The sequence below is a fragment of the Podarcis pityusensis genome (assembly GCF_964106645.2).
Source record: "Podarcis pityusensis genome assembly, chromosome: 2".
In the NCBI taxonomy this organism is placed as follows: Eukaryota; Metazoa; Chordata; class Lepidosauria; order Squamata; family Lacertidae; genus Podarcis; species Podarcis pityusensis.
The window spans coordinates 19,974,709-20,001,773 of record NC_138029.1 but is presented as its reverse complement, the minus strand read 5'-3'; the positions used below and the strand labels follow the sequence as shown (position 1 = coordinate 20,001,773).

Genomic DNA, 27,065 nt, shown 5'->3' with positions numbered 1-27,065 from the left:
AAAAAAACACTTCCTTATAGAGTTCTAGAAAAGCAAGACCATGTGCGTCTGTTTGCTCTTCTGAGTCTTATCCAAAACCAGTTTGTAAAGTTCCACTAGCCAGGGAGCAGTAACTTTTAATTCATTTCACTCTTGCTAGTTAGAGAGGCTGAAGCTACTTAAGTATTGCCAATGGTTTTGGAGAACTTTGCTCCAAGATATTTACTATACTGTATACTCCCAGTGCCATGACAGAAGCAAGGGGTGGCAATCTTCTTGGTAGCTGCTTCTGCCTTATATCTAGTCACTCATGAAGAGGAAATTTGCACGTAACAATTTGAGAGCAGCAGCCAAGGGCTTATCCACTCATCACACCCTCCAGACAGCCACACATCCAAGTGGTCACTGCACCATAGTGGTGCGAAAAGCTGCCAGGGCAAATAGATCACCTGAATGAAATGGAAAGTCTGTGTGATATGGGCATTCCACACAGCTTGCCACATCTACAATGCAATAACTGTTCATTCCAGGTTATAATAATTTTATTATTTGTACCCACCCATCTGACTGGGTTGTCCCAGCCACTCTGGGTGGTTAGTAGCAGCAGCAGCAGCAGATCAGGAAGTGTTAAACAACAAGAGATTCTTACAAATCTACTCATAATGTAAACTACTTGAGTGGGGAAACCACAGCTCATGTTAGAGCTGTAACTCAGTGGCTGAGCACCCCCTTTTGGATAACTGATCAACTGCACTGTTTGAGGGAGTTGCCAAGTCCGTTGAATTTTGTTCAAGTAATTAAGATATTTCCTCTCAAGGGTGTGTTCCCTAGATGATTTACAGGAACAAATATTGAAACCAAACTGGAGCGTCACATGAACACACTAAAACCAGCTCACACACCCAACAGCCTGAGAAATCCTCTATTTGCAGTAGGCATGTCCTTGCACCTCTCACTGTTGTTTTGACGTAATGAGGAGTACAGGAATTAAGCATGGAAACAGGAGAGAGCGTGACAAATGTAAGATTTCACAAACTGGAGAAGCCTGCTTATAACTGCATCGTATAGTAGAAGGGCCCACCCCACCTGGAAGATTCCTGGTGGTCTGAGAATGCATCAACCAGAACGAGAGAGTGTTACAATCCTATCCTACAGAGCCCAACAGCTGCTCAGATTGGCCCCTTGATAGCTAGATGAATAGTACGATGGCACAGGAAGCAACTCAAAGCAGGAATGTCCTTGCAGTCCTGGCAGAATGAAGTGGTCCAGGTAACAGAAGAATAAAGGTGAAAGTGCGTTGCTACCTCTCCAAGGTGCTGAACTAATAATACATTCTTCAGTAGGAAACGGTAAAGCATATTCAGCAGATTCTTTCCGGAATCCACTTGCGGAGATGCCTACTATGTAAACACTAGGACACTCAAAATCAGAGCATAGCACTTACATAGGAATCATTCAAATAAATAAGAACAGAAATCGAATGGTTAGGTCTCTATTAACATCCACCTAGCAGCTCGGAATCTGTTTCTTGGTCAAGTGCTTTGAGGACACAGATAATGACTTTTCATATACCTCTTTGCTGTTCTTATCAGCTAAGAAGGTACACAAGAATTTGTAACAATTTTCAACGAGGTACAGGTGGTGATTGAAGGCCCCTTTTGTCTTCGTTGAGCAGTGATGTTCCCCATAGAACAGATGCTTGGACATGGTTATCAAGAGACTAGTGCCGACCAAGAAGTCCTACAGCAATGATACCCCGGCCATGAAGTCCTGGCAATCACTGGCGTGTATTTCTCTCAATAACACAACTTACTCGTTCAATGCATATTTGGGAACTGTCTTGTGCAACGGAAGACATACATGGATTCAAATGGACCTTCAAGCACGCTGCTAACGCTACAAATAGCTTAAGAATACAACTAGTTGACTGTCAAAATCAGTCCAGTGGAAAAAGGTTTAACACAAAAACAAACACACAACCACCCTGACTTCAACGGATAATATTTGGTCTGTCAACTTACATAGTCCGCTCCAGCCCAAGACTATTAAACTATATCACCAATATTGAAACTTGCCTGATTTCTAGACGTATTTTTCCTTTGCTCAAAATGAGCATGGGGGCACTCTTAATTTAAGCTATACAAGCTAGTGTTTCTAAAACTTGTAATTATACTACCCAAGTGAATAACGTGCATTACTAAACAGTCTCTTAAAAGTACTACCACACATACACATGGAGTTGGGAATCTTTCCTAAGGGGGAAAGAATAATTCAGTGTTAAGACCAAGGGCATAACATGCCAGGAATGTATCCCTCCACAAGCCTCACTAAAACAAGGAGGAATTTCTATCCTTGTACTACTTTGGTTTGTTTCAGTGGGATTTGTGAACAGCAAGAAAAAAACAAAAACGTATCTGTAAGCTAAGCAGACATGGAGCGTGCTTCCCAGTGGCAAGAGTGATTTCCACCAATTCCTGTTTCAATTTACAGCCTCCTGAAAATCTACTTTGGAAGGTTAGGGGACACCCTGGAACAGTGAGGGGAAAATAATTGAAACTTGCCTCCCCCTCTTTTTCCATCAGGAGTCCCTGCTGGATTGCAGTCCCTTCTGCAAACAGAAGGCAATTTGGGATTGGACTCGGAGATAGTGGATAATATGTTCTCATTTGAGTTCCTCTTTCAAACTGGTCTGACCGGAATCAGTGCATCGTTCACAGGCCATTTAGGAATTCTTTGAAATTTAAAATTACAAGTACTGGGACTGCCAGTCAGGTGGCGAAGCTTTGGTTACTGAATTTTGCAAATCTGTTTCCCTGAAAACAAGACTACAGTTGCACTGGACAGTATCATCTAGAATATCTGTTGCTATTGTCTTGTATAATTCAGGGATCTAACACATTTAATCTCTGATCAACCAGTGAGGAAGGAAGCGTTACATACTGGTCAAATGAATACTCTTCTTTGAAAACCAGAATCATAAGTATCTATCAGGTCTTGACTGGTTAGGTGAGCAACATACTGTTCAGGAACTCTCTCTGTTCAGCACCTAAGAAGGTAATAATATCAAGTGCTGTGATATGCAATGGTTTTTAAATATCTATGAGGCCTAGCAACACTAAGTGCAAGTCAAATAACATCTGGTGCTGTGATTCTATTATTGAAAATGAAGCTAGTCATGGTCTGGTGCAGACATAGCACTTGCCCCATCGAGAGTGTCCTGTGGTTCATCATACTTCACTCACGCACAAATTCCCTATTCACTTTCATTTTCAAAGCTAACCACGGGTAGCGAAAACCCTGGTGCTGATATGACTTAGCACCAGGGTTGGCTCAAAGGAGAAGGAGGAGGGAAGGGAAGGGGGAATTCATGAGAAAAAATGGGATGGAAAAGGAGAACTTGAGTCCACAGGGTTCTCAAGTGATCAGACAGGGGCCTATCAGCACTGAGCCAACATGTCCCCAAACGACATTTCTTCATGCTCTTCAAATCTACACAATTAGACATCACAGACACCAGCAGCTAGTCCATAGGACTATACACAAACTCTGAAAGAAAGCCGACAGAAGAAGGCATTCAGTCTGCAGAGCAGTCAGTGTAACCATGAAAGTTCCCCCCCCCCCATCCACTTCAGCTTGATACTATAAACCAGAGTAAAAGTGCTTGCTGAATTTAAGCCTGGTTCAGCTTTTATATATATCTATATCGCTATCTCACTAAAAGCATGGCTTAGTTACTCCTGTGCCAGTTGTAAGTACAGAGATTGGCATGGCATTAAGAGGTTTACTGGAGACGGAATATTTAGTGCTAAGCTTTTCAGCCAAAGCCAAGCTGGAGTTACCATTTTTAGCATGCCAAAAACTTGGCCCAGACCTAGGTATCTTCATCTGTCTGATCCTTGGCAAGTTCTTGTTCGGATATGCTGGACACGTCGTCGTCGTCTGTCTGTTCCCCTGAGTGATAGAGCATCAGCGCATGCGTCTTGTGCGTAATGGTGACAGTGCAAGGGCCTTGTGCCCAGGGTTCTCCGTCCACCTGCATTGGCATCTTTGAATTCTTCAAGATTAACTGGAATTGGGAAGGCACGTAAAGAAAAAGAAGCAAAGTCAAACCACTGCAGAGACGGCAAAACCTGAAAGCCGTGTCAGGCCAGGCAACTGAACTAGGGCAGGATGCTTAATGTCTGTAGCAGATCAGCTCATGGCATTTATTAAATGGCAAGAGAAAGTTTGGGGGCAAAAAAATAAACTTCACTGGCATTTAATGGGAAAAGAGGAGTTAAAAAGGGGGCTTGAGGGGAGGAAGGAGGCAACTAGCCATTCAACTCAAGACTGTTTAGACTGGTGGAAAAAGGAGACTTCCTTGGCTCAAACCAGCAGAGCTACACACAGATAATTAAAGGGGATTCCTGTTTCCTTCCTTCCCTATTCTTCCTTTCATGCTACTTGAGCTTCTTTCACAACAGCAAAACCCACAGCATTTGTTAAAGGCCATTAGTGGTCCCCACCCCCTGAGACAGGGCAGGCTAGAAATCCACGAGTAAAAGATATTTTGGATGTATTTTATGTTTTTAAGTTGAATTGCAACCTGCCCTAGCTTCTCCAGATGAAACGGGGGTGTGTGTGTGTGTGTCTAAAAATAGTAGATTTAATAAACAAGTAAGCAACCACCCCATTTTTCAAATCAACCCCCAAGACTGTAGATTATGCAGAGAGCATTTCCCTATGTATGGTTCGTAAGTTTCCTAGAATGTCACTTGAAACTGAACAGGTTGCTCTGAAGCCACTATTTGGGGTGTAACGCTACCAATGCCCCAGTAAAATTAAGTGGCACTAACTCTGCTGACTGCCTGCTGCAGAAAAAAAAGTACCAGGCTGGTTAGCCAAAAGTTAACGAAACCACCAGTCAAAAGCACATGCCTAGCACTTATTTTAAAGATACAATGCAGTCACACAGCATCCTCCTGAAGGTCCTCCTCTGCCTTGGTCAGTCTGTCCACACAACAGACTGAAGTGACTTTGGAATCCACAAGATATGTGTGGCCCTCATAACAACCTGAGGATTAGCTTCCAAATGAAGATGGAGACAAGGTACCTGCTGCTTGTACTACCAGGCTCAGTGCCAGAAGGCTGAACCAAGAGCATGGAAAGCAGCCCTGGAGGCACACCCCGAAATTATCACCTACCCTCACAGTGTGGGCCTGTCCCAGCCGAATGGGATTTGCGAGCTTCACTTGAATCTGAGCGCAGTGAAAAGAGCCATTGACTCCGACAACTTCCAGCAGCCCATCATCATGCCTAAGAGAGAGAAAAGGGGAGCTTCTTACCATTATAAGCACAACTTTAAACACAACTCATCATAGAAGAACACTTCAGACATTCTGCTTCAGAATGTTTCTGCTGCTTCAGTAGTCCAGTACGTATGATGCTGCAAAACAATTCTACAAGTCCCCACACAGTGAGCAAACCCCTGGATACACGGGCCCCAAAACCTTTACCAAATGCACACAGATCATGTACAAAAAGTTTATACTCCTACCTTGCCGGAGGGTAAAGTTCATCCCCCATTCCTTCCCACAGTCTACAGCCGCCTCCCCAGTAGGCGATATTCAGAACTATGATGCCTTCCAAGCTGGGCAAATCAATTCTCTCTCCATCCAACTCTAGCTTTAAAAGAGATACAACAGATTGTTAGCAAGTTACATTGGCAAGAGAGAGACGCCATCACCAACTCCTCGAAAGATTCCATCAACGGTGTCTCTGAAAATTTTTACACATCACTTCGGAAGACAGGTGAACTAACGCCAGTGTATTGGAAGAAGCAAAGATCACCAGTGTTGAAGCGATGATTCTTCAACATCAACTTCGTTGGACTGGTCATGTTGTGCGGATGCCTGATGATCGCCTTCCAAAACAACTATTCTACTCCGAACTTAAAAATGGAAAGTCTAATACTGGTGGTTAACAAAAGAGGTTCAAAGACTCTCTCAAGGCAAATCTTTAAAAATGTAGTATAAACACTGACAACTGGGAAACACTGGCCTGCGAGCGCTCCAATTGGAGAACAGCCTTTACCAAAGGTGTCATGGGTTTTGAAGACGCTCAAACTCAGGACAAAAGGGAGAAACGTGCTAAGAGGAAAGCACGCTTGGCAAACCCTCACCGTGATCGACTCCAACCCAGAAACCTATGTCCCCACTGTGGAAGGACGTGTGGATCCAGAATTGGCCTCCACAGTCACTTACAGAGTCACTTTTAAAACCGTGTTTATGGAAGACACTCTTACTCAACTACGAGTGATTGCCAGAGAAGAAGAAAAGAAGACATTGGCAAGAGCAAATTCAAAGCTAGACTTTTGGGTATGTCAGGAAGGGACTCTAAGTGAGGCATGCTGCCATTTTACACAGAAGAGTTCTGAGGGTTTCAAGATAACCTCCTTTTTTTAGCTCAATAAAAGTGAGAAGACTATGGGGAATGAGGCCAAGCCAAATAATCCCATTATTGGCCGAAGCCCACCACAAACCTCCGATTCCCATCTGAACTGGTCAATCATTTTTGCTCTCCAAGAGCATTTTGGATTTATTATCTCTGAGATGGTTTCTCTGCCCAGCTCTACTACAAAATAAACTAAGTATGACGAGGAGGAAACAACCATCTTACCTCAATCTTTTTGTTCAAATCCTTACACTCCTGTACTAAGCAATCTTTGGTCCCATAGAAAAAATATACCGCCTGCAAAGAAAGAAAGAAAGACTGTTGTGAAAAAGAAAGCCTGCACACAGAGGAGCTTTTACTTTTGCTACCACAACTTCTTTTGGAGATTTTTTAAATTAAATGTTAGGGTTCTGAAAAGGTAGGTATTAAAACAAGCTTTGGTTTTACCCGACGTACCTTGTTAATAATCCTACTGGAAAAGAGAGAGGGAGACTTCTCACGATGTGTGTGAAAGTTTAAAGCCATGAGGGCATCTGGACCCGTGGAAAAGTAGTTGTTCATTGTGAAGACCTGCAAGAAGAGGGAGAAGCATCAACAGTTTTAGCACTTGGCTTCTTCTGTGTTAGGGACGCGGGTGGCGCTGTGGGTTAAACCACAGAGCCCAGGGCTTGCCAATCAGAAGGTCGGCAGTTCGAATCCCCACGACGGGGTGAGCTCCCGTTGCTCGGTCCCTGCTCCTGCCAACCTAGCAGTTCGAAAGCACGTCAAAGTGCAAGTAGATAAATAGGTAAAAGCGGGAAGGTAAACAGCGTTTCAATGCGCTGCTCTGGTTTGCCAGAAGCGGCTTAGTCGTGCTGGCCACATGAGCTGTATGCCGGCTCCCTCGGCCAATAAAGCGAGATGAGCGCCGCAACCCCAGAGTCGTCCGCGACTGGACCTAATGGTCAAGGGTCCCTTTACCTTAGCTTCTGTGTTGTGCAGCCTGATCTTGCTCAGAAGTAGATCCCACTCATAAAACTGTTGCTTTAACAGATTTATTTTATTTTTTAAAGTTTTCTATGTTTGTAGAAAAATTTATACAGTGCTACCTTGGATGTCAAACTTAATCTATTCCAGGAGTCCGTTTGACTCCCAGAACCATTCAGAAATCAAGGTGTGGCTTCTGATTGGCTGCAGGAGCTTCCTGCACTCAATCGGAAGCCACGTCGGAAGTTCGGTTTCCGAAAAACGTCTGCAAACTGGAACACTCACTTCCAGGTTTGCGGTGTTCAGGAGCTGATTTGTTTGGGAGCCAAGCCATTCGACAACCAAGGTATCACTGTACAATGTGATTTAGGCAGCTGTCCGAACCCCTGATCCACTCACTGGAAGGTGGTAGTATATGGAACAAAAATCTCCCTTCACACAGCCCCATGCAGTCCCACCCCTGGAGGGTATAACTAAGCTGAATCCAGAAGTCCTGAGGAACCATGATTGATGAAGCAGCAGCTTACTGGATCCACAATTTTACTAGTCCTCTGTTCTTTCCAAAAATCCCAGCAACCCATAGGACCAAGATGTTTCAGTGCCAGAAGGTGTCCATTGGTGACCAAGCAGCATTTTTTGTCCTCCCCAGGCTTAGAGCGATTAAATACATGCACACATTTCCAAATCGTACCTTAAGCTTCCTTAAGTTGTAGTATCCTTTGTTTGTTACCTGAACCTTCCACCTACAGAAGGGGAGAAAAGGCGCAGATTGTACATTTTTGTTTGCATTTCAAAGCCAAATTCTCAAGCATGTGGGCATGTTCAGGGATGCAGGAGAGGATATATTGTTTAATGATATCTTTCCTAACTTGCATTAGCAAGTTCTATATCTTAACAGTGTAACATTCCCATTTAAACGTACAGCGGTTTGCTTGTTTTAGGCTCGTCTGAGCCTCCCAATATAAGATTCCTGGTAAGATCCCTTCTACTCCCTCATAAAAAGAACAGACACAACAGTTTTATTAAAGTCAATATAAAAGTAGTTTACTCACAATCATTCAGTTCACAGTTGGATCCCTGAAGGCAGACTTAGGTTACAAAACTATATACACATGTGGAACTATCCCATAAGGGAGTTAGTGCCTAAGTGACTGTGAACAGGTAGTCACTTCTGCAAACACATGGAAAAGCAAAATGGAGAAGAGAGCAAAAGAAGGAGCTGTGCCCAGGTTAGGCGACACACACACACACACACACACACGCCTCGAGTCACATGCAGAAGAAGTTTGTCACAGCTCAGGAGGAAACAGGAAGTTTTCTCCTGGCTGGAACAAAGCATTCCCTAGCATGTCCACTCTAGGAATGTTGTACTTGACTGCTAGGGGTTTCACATCCCACAAAACAAGCCTCAGGCGGCATGTCAAAATGCCAAATAAAGGAACATGCAACGTGGCAGAGATGGCAACTTGGCTCTACTTGCCTGACACGTTGAAACTGACATTAGGAAAAAAATAAAACAACCCCTTTTGAACATTATGCTTTTAGGAATCATGACAGTTGCTGAGCAAGTCCTTCAAAATAAGGCTTCAGGACCAGGGCTGCAGTCCAAACCCAACTTAATTTGAAGCAAGTCCTACTGCTTTCAAGACATGTGTAGGACTGTGCTGTAACTGTGTTCATCGTGCCTGCATATGAGTGGGGTTAGGCTAGCCTTTCTTCGTCGGAAACAAGGTATCCTGGAGCACAACCCTTATTTACAAAAAATTTCTATTTAAGACTTTATAGAAATGGACAACATTACCACATCAATCCCTCAAAGGGCAAGGAAAACCCACATTTATACACAGTGCGATGGACAACATCATTATTTTGCAGCTTTTTCTTCCCCTCCTGGAACTAACTGTGCTCAGCTACCTACATGAGAACGACCATTTCCCATCACTAGTGCAAACCTCTTGAACCATGGTCCTACAACGTTCTTTGGGCAATTTTCCAAAAAAAAGCTCAAACAACTTGTTGCGTCTGGATTTTTACTTCTTGAAATATGGCAACCCTATTCTAGACTGTAACAGCCACAAAGAAACATGGGTTCTGCCTTACTACATATTGTGGTTTTTTTAAAAAACCTCTATTGAGTATAGGTCATCTTGAGGGTCCTGTTGTGTGTACAAGTTACTTTAGCTAAATCTATGTGTGTGTGTGTGTATGAAGGCTGCAGTGCACATCTATTTGTAAAGAAGGCCAATGTATGCATGGTGCTTACCATGGAGCAAATGGGCATGGTAGCATTTCCTATGAATGGAAGGTGCATGTTGCCAAACACAAAATGACCCCTGGATATTTCAGTCGGTTGAGCGTGAGACTCTTAATCTCAGGGTTGTGGATTTTGAGCCCCAAATTAGGCAAGGTTCCTGCATTGCAGGGGGTTGGACTGGACCATTAGCCTTGGGGTCCCTTTCCAACTCTACAATTCTGTGATTCCATTTAGAGACCACCTAACATCTCAAAGCCTCGAAAGCGTGTACAAGAGAACAAATTTTATATAAAGAAATAAAAACAGATAGCGTATGCCATGGCGCCCCCAGTACCTAAACCCATTGAAATCCTGCTGCAGTTTTATAAACTGGAAATGCTCCGCTTGTACTTGCCCGCATTTGGATTAAAAATGAGACATTCACTTTCTGCAAAGCAGCTTATTGAAGGGCTCCCTGATCTCTAATCACCATGGGCTTTGCTTCCATGTACAGCTGCTTCCTATGTGACCTCTAACCATTTCCCCCTTTTAATTGGACCGCCCTCCCCACTCACCCCTGGGTTTAATCTTTTTTGGTTAAATTAAATTAATCATAACTACTCACACCACTATAACATTTCGAACTAGATATGATTCAGGCAGGCATTGAAACAGAGCTGTAGCAATGCACAGAACTGAGGACAGATGTCAAAACTCAATGTATCAGTTCCCCTATAGTGATATTTTAGAGAGGTTAGAGGGTGGGAGGAACAAGCAAGGATCTTAGAGATGGCTTGCTTGGAAGCTCACCTATCCAGCTTGATTCCATCAGCATCCATCACGTTGCGCAGAATCTGCTCCACGGGGATCTCTCCGGCATAGCCAGCCCCCCAGCCCAGTGTATTTGACAGATCATTTCCTGTTCCCAAGGGTAAGATCGCAACCTGTGGGATGTAGCGCTCTTGGCCCTGCCAAACAGAAGTATTGATTCAGCATTAAGGCTCTTGATTTTACATGGTTGGCAACTTCTCAAATTTAATCCCAGAATATAAAAGACTGCCTAAAAACACCATTAACTGGAAATCAGGTTCAAAAATTACTATTCAATGTTACAGGTGGAAGGCTAAAGAGAGCAGATGACAAAATTATAATACTAATCAAAGGAAAGGGTATGTAACTTTCCTCTTCTCTACCTTTAAATGTATATTTTAGATACCAACAAATAGAGAGAGACCAGACCGGAATAATAATAATAATAATAATAATAATAATAATAATGAAGGATGGGAGCCTGAAATCAGCTGCTTGTAAGAAACCTATATAAACAGGGATTCTCAAATGGAAAAACGGGGTTCCTTGGGGTGTCTGTAACCTGCTTCCAAAGCTATGATAGTCTTTGAGGTGGGGAAAACAAGTGAAGTATTATAACCACCTTTGAGATCAGTTACATTGGAACTGATCACCCGACAATAACGCCCAACGAAACACCCTTTCCAGTCACGAAAAAGGTAATTGTCACAAAATAAAAACAATGCCCTAAAAAAAATAGCAGAACTAAAACCACACCAGCAACCAAATGCACCTAAAAGCAGGCAGTTCTTTGTTGGAAAAAATCAAGCAGTAGCAAAATTTGCAGTAGTGAAGAATGAAACAGGAAAAATGACAGGGTGCCATTTTGGGAAACTGTGTGTTAGAAGCACAGAGCAAGGGTTGTGGAACAATTAAATGTGCCCATGCACAACATATGGGTGGGGAGAGAGGAGGGCTGACTACTTATGGCACCTTTGGCAATGATCTATGACAGTCCTATTTAGAAATATGAAAAGGTAGCCTTCATAAATGCTCTCCGGAATAAGCACTTTTCACTTATTTTTAATGAATTCATTTATAATTTTATGATCTTATAAATGGCCTTTGTGCCATTAAAGGTTTGGAGAAATCCAAGGCTACGCGTTGCTGAGAACAGTCTCTCCCCCCCCCCCCCTAAAAGTTTTAAATGGTACTCCTGGTAAAAAGGAAAAAAAGAGGCAGATTAAAGTTACTCCGGGAGCATATAGTAAAGTGACGACATGGGTTGTTTGGCCTGCAGTACTGGGTCAGGTAGGGACGCGGGTGGCGCTGTGGGTTAAGCCACTGTGCCTAGGACTTGCCGATCAGAAGGTCGGCGGTTCAAATCCCCGTGATGGGGTGAGCTCCCGTTGCTCGGTCCCTGCTCCTGCCAACCTAGCAGTTCGAAAGCACGTCAAAGTGCAAGTAGATAAATAGATACCGCTCCGGCGGGAAGGTAAACGGCTTTTCCGTGTGCTGCTCTGGTTCGCCAGAGCAGAACTTAGTCATGCTGGCCACATGACCCGGAAGCTGTACGCCGGCTCCCTTAGCCAATAAAGCGAGATGAGCGCCGCAACCCCAGAGTCGGCCACGACTGGACCTAATGGTCAGGGGTCCCTTTACCTTTACTGGGTCAGGTGAACCTGGCACAGATGGGAGTGCAAAGAAATCAGTGGGTTGCCAAGTCACTTTGGGACACCATACCTTGATCTTCATGTCATCAATCGCATCCAAGACCCAGCCCACGGTGCCATCTCCACCACAGACAAGTACTCTAGCAGAATTGCAAGGCAACCAAGTGCAGAGCTGCAGTGCTTTTGCAGGTGTTGTTTTGGTTAGTTCAAAAATCTGGAAATTAAATAGAATTTATTTGTTTAACGGCAAGGATTTATAAACCACCAAACATACAAAATACCAGAGTGGTATACCTTTTAAGACTTGAAATTAGATACAAAATAAGAGACAGGTTTATTATTATTAGTTTGTAACTTTTAAAAAGGAGCTTATTCCTAAAATGGCAGTCAGAAATATTTTACTTCAAAGGTCAAATATTGTCACTATGATAAGAAAGCAAACAGCAAAACGATGCACTGATACACTACAATCTAATTGTGCCTAAAGAGAATTTCCATCTATATAGCGATGATTTTCTGCCTTGTCTTTACAAGCGAGATAAGATATCATTGAATACGTTAGGTGTGTTACGCTTTGAGGCTATTTGCGACACAGCCTGTTTGCACAGAGAATTTCAAAAGCCTGGCTCCCCTAGATTTAAAAACTCATTTGAGATTTGGGAGGAAGAGAACTAAAAAAATTAAACAGGAAACTTAAGGAACAAAAGGCTCCTGTCATAGCATCCTGTGCCATTGCCCAGTTGAGTTCAAGGCACAAAACGTAGGGAGAACGCTGCAAGTGTTTCCAAAAGCAAGTGGGTTATTTTAGTGCGGCTTTGAAACAAACAACGAAGAAAGAAAATACACAACGCAGAGAGAGGGAAAAAACCAGCACCCATTCCTCCTCCTCCTCTAAAAACACACTTAACATTCCTGACCAATTTAAAACGGAGAAACAAGAAGGGCCTTTCTCCATGTGCAGTGTAACCATAGTGCAAAAGGCTTGCACAAAACAACTGTGCAGTGTCCAATCTGTAAGAGTAAACACAACAATGTGCTGCGCTCTTTTTTTCGTAGGAGATACGTTTGCTGCCGTGTAGCACATTTGATTAAATCCTGCTGTGCACACAGCCTGATCAGCAGGAAAGCACAGGAACTCCATAACAACTGGCAACGGAAGGTCACAAAACAGCACAACACGTTTAAGGGGAGGGAGTCGTTGTGTTGCCCCTGGCCACAAATGATAAGCAAGGACCACCCTATGTCCACAGAACCAATTCAACAGATCAAGACAGGGCTGCCATATGCCTGGGATTTCCCAGATATTACCAGGATTTCAAAGGTGGAAGCGACGTCCTGGGCGGGGATTTCCGGAAGGCAGCAGTTTATCCTGGATATTCAGCAAGTAAACTGGAAAATCTGGGTGGTTTTTTGTTGCATTTCCATTAAAAAAAGCTCAGTAATTTTGGGCTCTTCCTAAAAAAAGGGTGTCCTGGTTTTTACTTTTTGAAATATGGCAAGCCTAATTAAGACCCAGGTCAGAAGATGGTGTATGCTCTGTGAATATGTACATCCTGTGAATTTTGTCCATCTTTGGATAGAAAGTGTCTACCTTCCCGCACAAGCCCCATCCTGTTTACCTTTTCCTTGTCTTGAAGCAGAAGCCTAAGAACCCAAGAAATGGTTTTAAGGCACCTGCAGTTTTTGCAGCAAAAGCCTTAAGACAAAACAGCTTAGAAAGTGTGTTTGTGTGAGGGTTATGCAGAATTGTTTGTGGCTACTTGATGTACTAAAAGTAAGAAGGGGGAAAGGAACCTTTTCAGAGATCCTCTTTCTTCACACATTCTAAGGTCAAGCCCAGCCAACAAAAAATTCTTTCTAGAGAACTCTGGCTTAAGCTGGCAGAAGAGAGAGGAGATGTAAATGTTCACCTGCACAGCACTGCATGGTTGCTGTTTTTTGTAAACAAGAGCCAGGGGTTTTTATTCTGGGGAGGTCGGGTAAGAAGGATTCTATGTTTTGTTTTTGGTCATTTACAATTTGTGAAAAGGAATCTGTAATGAAAGGCTCCTATGCAATGATACAAACACCTCACCCCCCCCAGCCCATAATTTCTCATGCCTGTTTCAAGTTGCATCAAGATTTTTTAAAAATTAAACATTTACTTCCTATGACCCACACCCTAGTTTCCATTTTCTTTAAGTAGAACTTCCAGTTGTTGTTTTTAAAGCCACACATATACAGCAAAATTCGCTGCTAAAAAAGCTGTAGGCTAAAACTTTTGTGAATTGATTTGCAAGGCTGTAGTACTACTTCAGGAAGATCAGGCTTATCAAAACACACTTTAAGCTTAGTTCTAAAACATGACAACAGGGTTTTCCTGAGCAAACAAGCAGGCTATAATTATTATAACTATGGTCTTGTCTTGCTGTTCCTTCAAGCAGCTAAGTAGTAGGGCATGTTCCCTTCCTTTTAAACTTGCCATGGTGTAGATTTAGGCTGAGACAGTAACCAGCCCAAAATATTTCCTCAGTTCTAGTGCGACACTCTAACCACTACACTACGCTGTCCTGTGCATGTTTTGCTAAATCTTACTGTGTTCAGTGGGGCATACTCCCTAGAAAGCATGTTTGGGATTGTACCCTGAGGGTCTTTAGCATAATGTATTTAAAATATATCACCCCCCCCCCCACTCAGCAATAAGATTCATTCAACAATAAAACAATTTCAATGAATCAGTACAATTACCTGAATTGGGTTTAGTAACATCTTAAATTGCCCAAGCAATGTTTCCCCCATATTGTTTCCACTCCGAGTATTAGCCAGAATGATTAGGGGAGTCCAGTTTTTCCCACAGGAGGCTGCTAGCTGCAGAACAGAAACAAACAAGTAAGTAGTTGCATGCTGATCTGTGTGATGAAGCAGATAAAAAGCACTCGGTTCTTTCCCTTCTTATTTCATTGTTAGGTAACTAATTGAAACTATGAAAGAGAGACTGAACACCTTAGAATAATATTTCAGAAAAAAGCTACAGCAAAATAAACAGCTTTGCAGTTTAGACAAAACACTACTTTTTTCCACTTCCAAACAATATTTAAGGGCTAAATCACATAAGCTAATTTGTGTATCTGTATTTTATGCAGACCAGCGGCGTAGCGTGGGTTATCAGCACCCGGGGCAAGGCAAGTAATTTGCGCCCCCTAACCCGGGGCAAGGCAAATAATTTGCGCCCCCTAACCCGGGGCAAGGCAAGTACAGTAATTTACTCTCCCAAGCAGCAGCAGCAGCAGCGAGGCTTCTCTTTCCCCCGCGCTCTCCTGGAGCTGCCTCTTTTCTTTCCTTTTTTCCCTTTCTCCAAGGCTTTTCGCTTTCTCTCCTTAATTGATTCCTCCTCCACACCGCAGCGTTTCCTAGCTGCTTCCCCCCCCCTTCCCCTCTCTCTCCTCCTCGCTCTGCTTGCCTTGCCCTGCACCGGCAGCAGCAGGCGCAGCCAGACCCCCGCCAGCCAGCCCGCCCGCCCGCCCACCCGGCTTCCTCTCCTTTTTTTGCCCGCGGCAGAAGGCTTCGCTCTCCCCCTTCCGCGACCTCCTCGCCAAGCCGAGCGAGCGCGGGCTCCCTAACCCGTGGATTTTAGTAGGGGCAGAGAGCTGCTAGTGCGAGCGCGCCCCCCGCCCATGTTGCGCCCGGTGCGGCCGGCCCCCCTGGCACCCCCCACGCTACGCCACTGATGCAGACTTATGCAAACTTTATGCCTGTGACATCTTCAAAGGATCAACAGCTCCTACAGCATGGAAGAACTCCGTGAGATTATTACCTAATCCTTCAGATGGAATGGAGCCACGAACATTGGGTTAGCATGGTTTATCTGGAATAAACAGCAAACCAACCGCTCCTGCTTTGCTGCCCCCTACCACTGTATTAGCAAAATAAAACAAATCTGGAAGCCTTGGCTTTATATTATGTGCAAACCAGTGTTTGTAATTTGTTGCCCTCTATCAAACCATGGCCAGCAGCAGACAGAGAGGAACAAACAACACTCCCTGGTTGGGATGTAAAGGGGAAACCATGGTTTCCTGGTTTTTCTTTTTTAATTCCCACTTGCATGATGTTCTCCTCCATCCTTTGAAGGGCTATAGGTTCCCCATCTCTGATGCAGATCTAGAGCAAGGCTTACCTTGCCATAGTCCACTCTTTTGTCTTTTCGCATCTGACTGACATTGAATAAGTAATACGGAGGAATAATTAAGCTGCGAAATTCTCCTAGCTCACATGTCCCGTTCTTCAAAGCGCTCTGCATACATTCATCGTGTACGGTTTGCTGACACCACACACACCTGAAAAGGAAATAATAAGGTTGACGGAACTCAAGCAACTGTTTTTTGTTTCAGTTACAGATAGGTAGCCGTGTTGGTCTGCCATAGTCAAAACAAAAAAATTCCTTCCAGTAGCACCTTAAAGACCAACTAAGTTAGTTCTTGGTATGAGCTTTCGTGTGCAAGCACACTTCTTCAGATACACTGAAACAGAAGTTGCCAGATCCTTCTATATAGTGAGAAGGTGGGGAGGGGTATTACTCAGAAGGGTGGTGGGAATGGGTGATTGGCAGATAGCTGAGATGAGCCTGTTGACGACTCTTAACGACTGCAATAGGTCTTACAGGAAAAAGCAAGGGGTGAGAAGGTGAGAAATGGCTTAGTCATGTATAATGAGATAAGAATCCTATGTCATTACCAAACTTAAAACCATGGAGAGACCTGGCCTGAACAAAGACATTGGATTCTTATCTCATTATACATGACTAAGCCATTTCTCACCTTCTCACCCCTTGCTTTTTCCTGTAAGACCTATTGCAGTCGTTAAGAGTCGTCAACAGGCTCATCTCAGCTATCTGCCAATCACCCATTCCCACCACCCTTCTGAGTAATACCCCTCCCCACCTTCTCACTATATAGAAGGATCTGGCAACTTCTGTTTCAGTGTATCTGAAGAAGTGTGCTTGCACACGAAAGCTCATACCAAGAACTAACTTAGTTGGTCTTTAAGGTGCTACTGGAAGGAATTTTTTTGTTTTTGGTTTGTTTGTTTTTTGCCAGGCAGCTGCTGAGAAAGACATTTTTAACAGGCTCAAGAAGAAAAGTGGGTAGGACCACAGTTTGCACGGTGCAATCATGAAATAAGAAAATCTCTGCTGCCTCCTTATTTCTCTCAACTCACGAGTTGTTACATGGATTTTGAAGGATGAAACAAGTACAGTGGTACCCTGGTTTACAATCATAATCCGTTCCGGAGATCTGTTTGTAAACCAAAACAGGTTATAACCCAAGGCGCACTTTCACCAATGGGGCCTCCAAAATTTTTTTGTTCGTAATCCCCCCAAAATGGTTTGTAATCCAAAACGTATGCAAACCAAGACGTATGCAAGACATACCCATCTCCCACAACTCTTTTAGAAAAATGTCCTCCATATGTCTATACAATCCCTCCCTCTCTCTCTCATATATCTATATCTAGAGATATAGTCATGCTGGCCACATGACCCGGAAGCTGTACGCTGGCTCCCTTGGCCAATAAAGCAAGATGAGCGCCGCAACCCCAGAGTTGGCCACGACTGGAGCTAATGGTCAGCATTTGCTACAACACTCAGACAATTTGCCTGTTTTATTATTTTTTGCAGCCCCTATTTTCTATTTTAAACCAAAAGCCACCTATGAGTCAAAAAAGTTGTATATAAATGCAGTAAACAATCAAGTCTAATGGGCAAAAAGCCCCAATATACCAGAGACCTGTTTCCCCCACCTCTGCATTATTCTCTCTGAGGTGCCCCCACCTTAAGGATGCATGCCAGATTCAGCCAGCAAGGACATATATAAAAGCACTCACAGTATTTTCCACCGGTTACAAAACACTCTCTCGCTGAAGACAAGCCCAAGTCAAATCCTGAGCACTGGGTGGAAGCACTACAAGATCTACGTTTTTGAGATTGTTTCGGGGTTCAGGGGAAAGTAGGGAAAGTTCAGTGCATTATTCAATTTTATTCTATTTTTACTGGCTTTTTTTTTTAAAAAAAATGATTTTTATTACTATGTAATGAACACTATAAAAATGAACATCAAAAAACCAACAAGCAGATAAGCTGTATAAATAGAAAGGCTTATAAGGTAATCTCTAGCAATAGTCAAGCTATTTTTAAAAAATCTACGTACCAACTCTGTGCCTTTAAACTGGAATAACAAAATGCTTACAGTGGTACCTCTGGTTACGTACTTAATTCGTTCTGGAGGTCCGTTCTTAACCTGAAACTGTTCTTAACCTGAAGCACCACTTTAGCTAATGGGGCCTCCTGCTGCTGCCGTGCCGCCAGAGCATGATTTCTGTTCTCATCCTGAAGCAAAGTTCTTAACCCAAGGTACTATTTCTGGGTTAGCTGAGTCTGTAACCTGAAGCATATGTAACCCGAGGTACCACTGTATTGGTATAAAGGTAAAGGTAAAGGTACCCCTGCCCGTACGGGCCAGTCTTGCCAGACTCTAGGGTTGTGCGCTCATCTCACTCTAGAGGCCGGGAGCCAGCGCTGTCCGCAGACACTTCCGGGTCACGTGGCCAGCGTGACAAGCTGCATCTGGCGAGCCAGCGCAGCACACGGAACGCCGTTTACTTCCCGCTGGTAAGCGATTCCTATTTATCTACTTGCACCCGGGGGTGCTTTCGAACTGCTAGGTTGGCAGGCGCTGGGACCGAACGACGGGAGCGTACCCCGCCGCGGGGATTCGAACCGCCGACCATGCGATCAGCAAGTCCTAGGCGCTGAGCAAGTCCTAGGCGCCACCCGCGTCCCTCTGGGTTAGCGAAGTCTGTAACCTGAAACGTATGTAACCCGAGGTACCACTGTATTGGTATAGCTACAGTAAAAAGATGCCCATGGTGAGTGGTATCCCACTAAGTTTTACTCAGAGTAAACCTACTCGGCCAGATTCAACTAAACAGCTATGCTAGCAAGAGCCGGTAATAGGACTCTCATAAGTGCTGAGAGGCTTCTCCCACGATTCCCTGCCTGTGCTTGAAACTCCCATTGTTCTAGGTGCATTTTGCGACAGGGAATTTCATTAGCGCAAGCTGTTTCTGAGCTCTGGGCGCAGTACTGCGCCAAAGATTTTGGATTAAAACTGCAGAGTGGAAGGAAAGGAGGATCTTTTTCTGCCTGCCCACTTCCAGCTACTCTCTGAAGACTGGAGAAGAGACTGTCTTAAGAATATGAGGGGGGGAAGACAGGGGAAGGACTAAGGCCACGTAGAACATAATATTTTAGCTGCAGTTCATTCATTTTCAGCTTTGTATTCCTGTTATTAAAAAAGCACGCCTGGACATTCCACTGTTGCGCCCATAACCTAGGTTTAAAGTGCCATTTAACTCCTAGCTTTCGTATCTCAGTTTCTGACACTGTTCCCTGCCCCCCAAATCAGCTTGGGGGACAGGGGGGTTCAGGAAAACCCCCAGAACAGTGCATTGAGGTAGAGTCTTGCACTGATGGAAAAACTGTAATAGTGCAATGCTGGAATTCCACCCTCTGAAATTAATGGCCCTAACTTAGCCACGGTCATGAATTTGAATAGGTCTACTCGGAGTAAAGCTTAGTTGCATACCACCCTACATCACAACAGGTGTGATCACCACTTCCACTTGACCGAAGTCTTTCACTCCCTGGTCCACCTGGAAAATGCACACAATCCTGGGCCTGACAGTGGTGCTGCCAAACCACGTTTTGTATAAAGATGGATGGCTATAATCTCCTAAAGAACTGCCAGGAGCAACAAATAATAATTTCGATGCAGATGTCCACAATGACCAGGTAGCAATGCTGGCTGTTGCCATGTTAATAAAGGCACATCTACAAATAGGATGAAAGAGACTAGCCATAAATATCCTCCCCTGTGAAGGGGCGGCGGGGGGGGGGGACATATTAATGCCTTGGATGTTCTTGCTGGAAAAGGTACACAACGTACTCTGGTACAAACTTATTAATATTAAACATTGTAAAATACTACATAGTAGGGATTCATTGAGGATAGGAGTGAATGAGGTCCTTAATCCACACTAAACAGACTAAGCTATTAAGAGGACATTTAACGCAAGCTTGGCTAAAAGCTTGAGAGGCAGTTTGGCCCGGTAACTTAAAAACCACAAGGTGAAAAAAGCACTCAAAAATCCAAAAGAAACAATTCCTAGAATCAACTATGTTGTTCCCTCCAAGCGCCAGATCAGCAATATAAGACCCACCAGGTGAACAGGGCACCTTTATGGGCCTTACCATCTGCTGCCAGAATTTAGAAAGAGATGCATGCTTCAGTTCAAAAGAAAAGAATTTTATAGCCCTCACCATTGCAGGGGAGTTGTGATGTCACCTTGAGAGCCCTTAGTTGGAACGGTGACCCAAAATACTTTCTGAACAAACAGAAAGGAAAAAGTGACTAAAGAACCCAAGCGCATTATGTCGATGGCACTGAGATGCACGAGTAAAAAAGGCAATTAAATGCGCTGCATTTTAACGTACTATTGTTTCAGCCATTTCATTTGCCTGGAACAATTAGCCCCTGCCAGATGGCAAACTACCTGCCTCTCTCATCCCACCTCTCTCTGGCACTTACACTTCCCTGGCCAGGAAAAAAGCTTGCATTTTTCTCCGCTTCCTGACTGTTGAACTCAACAGTGCCAGAAGGCAGAGATTAAAACATATGCATCTGTTATGCAATCAAGACCTGGGCTTGATTCGGAGGGTGTGTGTGTGAGTTAGACTGGAGCAGGGTGGATAAAAATCAATGATTTTAATAAATAAATAAATAAATAAATAAATATCTGATTTTTTAAAATTTAAATCAGATTTTTAAAATAAAATGCTTTAGGAGGAAAAATATTTCTAAAGATAGTTTTCTATTTAAGTTACATTATAGTCCAAAGGCTATTCATCAGGATTTGTTTTAAGTTTTTCATGTGTACTAAACTCAGTCTGTTTTTTTTTAATCGTTTAACCACATCAGTTAACAAACATGGATACATATGCTATAATGTTATTCTTTTAGTTAAATAAATTGTTTGAATTGTTACTAATGATTCGTTTTCTCCTTCCAATAAAGTACAGCAGAAAAGTTGTCCAAATATAAAGTTAACTTATTAAACCTCACAATAATTTCATCATTATCTGTCTATGTATTTCTAACAGTATAACCAAATCAGTAATTTTTTATATAAGTGTAAAAACTACTCTGAAAATTTATTATTCCAAAAACGAAATCTTCATCTGGTTGTAAATATTAAGATTATACCAGCAAAAAGGAGTCTTTCTGTAAAAATAATAATTTAAATCACAAGTCTTACTGTCTAGTGATTTAAATTGATTTGATTTAAATCAAATCCACCCTGGACTGGAGGCAGGCAAGAAACTGGGGGGAAATGAAGAAATGAGAAGAATTGTGAAGCACTTTTGATACAACAATCTTTTAAACATCTCTTTGCCACAGTTAAGAAAACTTCATGCAGAGCCGGGAAATGCACACACGTTTGTCTGTGTGCGAGGATTCTGACCCACTCAGTTGCTACAGAGATGTTCATGCTGGGTTAGGGTTAGGTGGGAAGAAAAGCTAAACTTCAGAAAGAGGAGATGCGTTCAGGATGTTTGCAAAACACTGCCCTAGGTTCTATATATTCCAGACCTTGAAAGTGCACTACTCAAGCAAGACCAAGACCCTAGGAAATAACTTTGAGAGTGATGCATATTATGGCCAATGACAGTGGTTTCCAAACTTTTTTCAAAGGCGGCCAGATTTGATGAAGTGAAGGGCCGTGGGGACCGACCAAAGTTGTTGACCTTTTTTTTTAGGACTGAAGTTGTTGAGGTTTTTAAGGATTTTACTCCAGGAAATAAACTGCCACTGGAGCCGGATTAAAGTGACCAGTGGGCCAAATTAGGTCCCCAAAATGGCCTATAATAACTGGACAAGAGGTGGGATTCTCACTCTTACTATTCAGAGAGCAGATTGAAAAAGCCCTGGACACTATATTTAGGACTCTGTGTGCTAATCCAATTTTAAACTAGAACAACAGTTGTATACTCTACAGAGCAAGACACAGTGGCTAAGAACCTAATGTTCCATTCATAAACCTTCACTCTGATTTTAGCACACAGATGCCAAATTATTGCACAAGAACTTGAACGTATTAATGTCCAATTAATGTATGACTGCTACAGTTTTGCCTAGGGGCCTATTTCCAAGGCCAAGGCTCAGTTACGCAACATCACTGAATAAATAAAACAGAGCCTTTGAGCATGTGCAGAGAACCATTTGCTCACCATAGATGAATATTAATCACCAGCTTGTTCCCTTGCAATTGAGATTAGGGACTGGGCTTCCACACTAGTTGGGGTGGTTTACATCCCAGGATTTCTGCCTTTGGTATTTTTCACGCAGCAATCTAATCCAAAGATGCATTTCAGTTGCATCAGAAGAATCGTACTTTAAGTTACACTGCCCTTGGGCACATCGGTTCTCACTCAACTCATCACTAAATGTGAGAAAACAAGAGAGGCTTTGGCTTCAGAGAAGATTCCAAGGGGTGGGTTGTCAAGAAAAGCCAGAGGAAAAAGCTGTCATGTGCCTGTCACATTCCCTATAGCAAAGATGGGGAATACTTGGTCTTTCACATTGTGGTGGACTACAACTCCCATAATCTCTGACAATTGGCCGCACCATCCAAACTAAGAGATAAGATGATGCTTTGTAAACACACTTGCTATACTTACATACAACACAAAGATGACTCTAGAATTCTACTAAGTAATTATTTTGGTTTGATATATCTGCCATCCTTATCCCACTAGGCTGGCTTGGCAGACTAAGCTAAAAGACCATAAAAAGAGTTACTAGCCAACCTATGTACACCTATAAGAAAGTATTTGCTCATCATAAGCAACCAGGGGTATGGGGCCTTTCAAGCTTTCATTAGGCCAGCTTGTGGAATAAAGAGAATGAATACCTTCCCTTCCTTCCCTTCGTGTTTTAATATATATATATATATCTTTTTAACCTACTAAAATGGACTCTTGTGTACTTTTAGTATTAAATTAAATGCCTAAGCCAGTAAGAACAGGTTGTACTGCTCTCCAGGAGACGGAAGCTCTAAAGTTCAAAAGCGTTCACTAAGAACACCTCACTACTTGGCCTACTTTCTTTGTAGTCTTTGGAAATACTGTAAATCATAGCTTCATTCAGCAGGGTACGGAGATCATAGATAAGAGTACTCATCATCTTGTTCATGGAAAGTTAGAGGTAGCCTGTGAACACAATGAGAAAATGCAGAGCACATTTCTGATGACTCACCCCCACAGGGAAGCATTCTGCCACCACCGTGTCTCATAACTGTGACCCATCTGTGGTGTAGTAGTTAAGTGTTTGACTAGGATTGGGAGACCAGGGTTAAAATCCCCACTCAGCCATGAAGCTCACCTTTGGGCCATCACCATCTCTCATCCTAACCTACCTCACAGGGTTGTTGCAAGGATAAATTCAGAAGGGGGAGAAGAGCGTACGCCACTTTATGAGTACCTGGGCTACAAATGTAATAATAAATAAACTGTACTCCCAGTATTACCTGTAATCACACAGCTTGGGCTGGGTACCGCATTGCTGTTTGCACACGACACAGTAGCTGCACAGAGGGACGTTGCCACGGATCCACTGGTGTACCATAGAGGTCCTGAAGCCGCTTTCACCCCTCATTATTATTTCCTTGCAGAGGAAACGCCGGTCAGCCTTCTTCAGGCACTCTTCATCGACACACAGCCCACAGCAGTTGCAGAAAGCTCCCTGAAGGATGTGCAGAGAGCAGATGCAGCAATAGGTGGGCTGGCTGAAGAGATCTGTGTCCTGCCAATTGTGCTTGCTCTTACGCAAAATGTCCTGCATCAGTTCCTGCCTCCGAGATCGCCGAAAGCTGCACCACAAGGTGATCAGTACGGGAACCATCACCGAGCACAGAGTCCAGAAGGCCAGACTCCATTCTTGAAACGGTCTTGGAGAGAATATGGAGCTGTTCCTTTCAACCCCTTCCATCCTTAATTGATTTAGTATCAATCTCTAGGTGTCAAATTAAACCTGATACAAGGGAGCACGTTTTGATCATGTAGGTCCCAACATAGATTTGCTCATGTTCATTTCAGCAGTTTTCCCTAATCTGCCATCGTTAACCACATTGCCTGTTCCTTCCTCATTAGACCTTACTGCACAAAGCCTCACTTTTTCCTTTTATTTGTGGCTCCCCTAAAGAAAGGCTTAAACATCTGTGTCTTGAAATCAAATATCCACTTGTCTTAAAATACCTGACAAAGCAGAAGACTTAGCTTTACGTAATTCCAATGCTACATATATTTCTCGTGCTATTAAATAGTTCACCACAACTTGTTTTTCTCCTATCAATGTACCCTTACAACATCACACCATCATGACAACAGTGACTGCGTTCTTGCTATAGCTCACCTGTCCTTTGTTATAGCAGAAACCCAACACTAAGCCAACGCACAGAAGCAAATGCCAACTCCCAAAACAGAGTCAAGCACTTTCGCCTTCCATGCTATAAACAACAGCACCTCGTTTCTCTCCTTGTTATGACTATCACTACCTTGCTTCTTGCTCTACACACATATAAGCACAAGAACAATCAATTTACCCCTTAACACCCACCCACACCCAGGGTGCAACACAGGTGGTTCCCCGCCCCTTTTAATGCCAGGCTTGCGCCTCTTGGGCCAACTCTAGTCCACGAGGGCAGGACAGCAGAAGGGCGCAGCAGCTCCAGATTAAGTCATCTGAAATTTAAAAAAACACCTGAGTTAGCCTGAGGGTTGAGGAGGCGGGCAGCAGATGCTTCATATTCCTGAATTGCAGGGGGCTGACTAGACAACCCTTGGGCTCATCTCTACAATTCTACGATTCCACGAAAACAGTGGCTGCTCGCTCAGTTGCGGTACCTCCTTCCACCCTTAATAATGATGATAATAATTTTATTCTTTGTACCCCCACCCATCTCACTGGGTTGCCCCAGCCACTCTGGGCGGCTTCTGACATATATAATAAAAGGAAACGAAACGTTACACAACCTAGATTCAGGTAGGTAGCCGTGTTGGTTTGATGCAGTCAAAAAAAAATTAAAAAATAAATAAATTGTCCAGTAGCAACTTATACAGTGGTCCCTATGATTCAGGACAGCATAGACATCTCTGCATGTGCTGATCTTTTGGAAAGCCAGTACAGTGGTACCTCGGGTTACGTACTTAATTCGTTCCGGAGGTCTGTTCTTAACCTGAAACTGTTCTTAACCTGAAGCACCACTTTAGCTAATAGGGCCTCCCGCTGGCACCGTGCCGCCGGAGCACGATTTCTGTTCTCATCCTGAAGCAAAGTTCTTAACCCGAGGTACTATTTCTGGGTTAGCGGAGTCTGTAACCTGAAGCGTCTGTAACCCGAGGTACCACTGTAAACCAACTAAGCTTGTCTTGGTTTAAGCTTTTGTATGCATGCACACTTCTTCAGATACCAACCTGCCAACCTTCAAGTAAAAAAGCGCACCTCACTCGGCTCTCGTTTCCCAGCAAATGAGGCCTATCGCTTGGCTTTTCCATTTCATATATATACATATATATATATATATATAACAGTAACGAACCGCCCCCCCCCCACCTCAACACACCGTGAGGCTGCTAAATCCCTTCATAAACCTGAGGCGGCCACCTGCCCCTCCTACAAATTCACCGCCCCTGGACATTTCCAGGCAGAAGCAGCAGCGAACAGCCCTAGCAATTCTGCTGCTGCTGCTGCTGCTGCTGCTGGTGGTCGTCCCCCCAAGACCCGTCAGCCACCCCCGATCCCCCCCCCAATGTCCCTCACCGACAGCTCGACGGGACCCTCTGCAGAGGCAGCCAGACAAGGGATGAGCGCCGGAAGCGGAAGAGCTCTCTGAGCGGGAGAGGGGCGGGGTCAGGAGGAGGAGGAGGAGGAGGAGGAGGAACGGCGGCCGGGAAGCTGCTGATGGGGGGTTGCTAGGAAACGGCCGCCCGGCCGCCGGCCCACGTGACGGGGGGGAGAAGCCGAACGAGGGATGCTGAGGAAAGGGACGGGCGAAGGGAAGGAGGAAGGGAGCTGATCACCTGCCGCCCCGCTCTGCGTCACAGACTCCCCTCCTGCCTGTGCTTTGGACTGGACTTTCTCTTGACTATAATTTGCTTTTTTGAAAACAGCAGCCTTTCACAAAAGATACGGGTGTTCTATACCCTCCAACGTGTCTCCGATGAAAACAGGGACACCCTGTTCCACAACAACAACAACAATAAAAAGTAATAATTATGATAGTAATAATGCTTATTTTCATATCCTTCCCATCAGGCTTTCCCAATAGATGGGACCATCATGCATTTTCCTTGTACGCTGAAGACGTTGTGCCTTTTCACCCTGATCTTTGACAATGGATACATATATAGGGTTCAACTTATTCTCTTGACCATAATTTGCTTAAAACTGCTTTATAAAAGTCAAGGGACCCCTGACCATTAGGTCCAGTCGTGACCAACTCTGGGGTTGCGGCGCTCATCTCGCTTTATTGGCCAAGGGAGCTGGTGTACAGCTTCTGGGTCATGTGGCCAGCATGACTAAGCCGCTTCTGGCAAACCAGAGCAGCACATGGAAACGCCGTTTACCTTCCCGCCGGAGTGGTACCTATTTATCTACTTGCACTTTGACGTTCTTTCGAACTGCTAGGTTGGCAGGAGCAGGGACCGAGCAACGGGAGCTCACCCCGTCGCGGGATTCAAACCGCCGACCTTCTGATCGGCAAGTCCTAGGCTCTGTGGTTTAACGCACAGCACCACCCGCGTCCCATAAACTGCTTTATACTGTGTTTTAAAATTGCTGTAACCCACCCTGGGGTCTTGGTAAAGTTGTTGTTGTAGTATTTATACCCCACCGATCTGACTG

General features: G+C 43.9%; 1 protein-coding gene across 1 annotated transcript; it reads right to left on the bottom strand.

The window, feature by feature from the left end:
- Positions 1-26,070, bottom strand: DGKE (diacylglycerol kinase epsilon). Its single transcript, XM_080994639.1, has 12 exons — positions 25,983-26,070; positions 23,692-24,904; positions 16,226-16,385; positions 14,800-14,919; positions 12,143-12,286; positions 10,421-10,578; positions 8,069-8,120; positions 6,868-6,981; positions 6,637-6,708; positions 5,516-5,643; positions 5,163-5,274; positions 1-4,045 (listed from the first exon to the last, which is right to left on the bottom strand). Exons 2-12 carry the CDS (start codon positions 24,150-24,152, stop codon positions 3,851-3,853), a joined length of 1,716 nt encoding a protein of 571 aa, XP_080850765.1. The 5' UTR covers positions 24,153-24,904; positions 25,983-26,070; the 3' UTR covers positions 1-3,850.
- Positions 26,071-27,065: the final 995 nt, after the last annotated feature.

Coding starts and splice junctions, on each gene's coding strand:
- DGKE (XM_080994639.1), bottom strand. CDS start 24,152: ATGGAAGGGGTTGAAAGGAACAGCTCCATATTCTCTCCAAGACCGTTT. Junction 16,386..23,691: donor CCCAAGCTGTGTGATTACAG/GTAATACTGGGA, acceptor TTTCCTTTTCAG/GTGTGTGTGGTGTCAGCAAA. Junction 6,982..8,068: donor ACAACTTAAGGAAGCTTAAG/GTACGATTTGGA, acceptor CTCTTCTTGCAG/GTCTTCACAATGAACAACTA.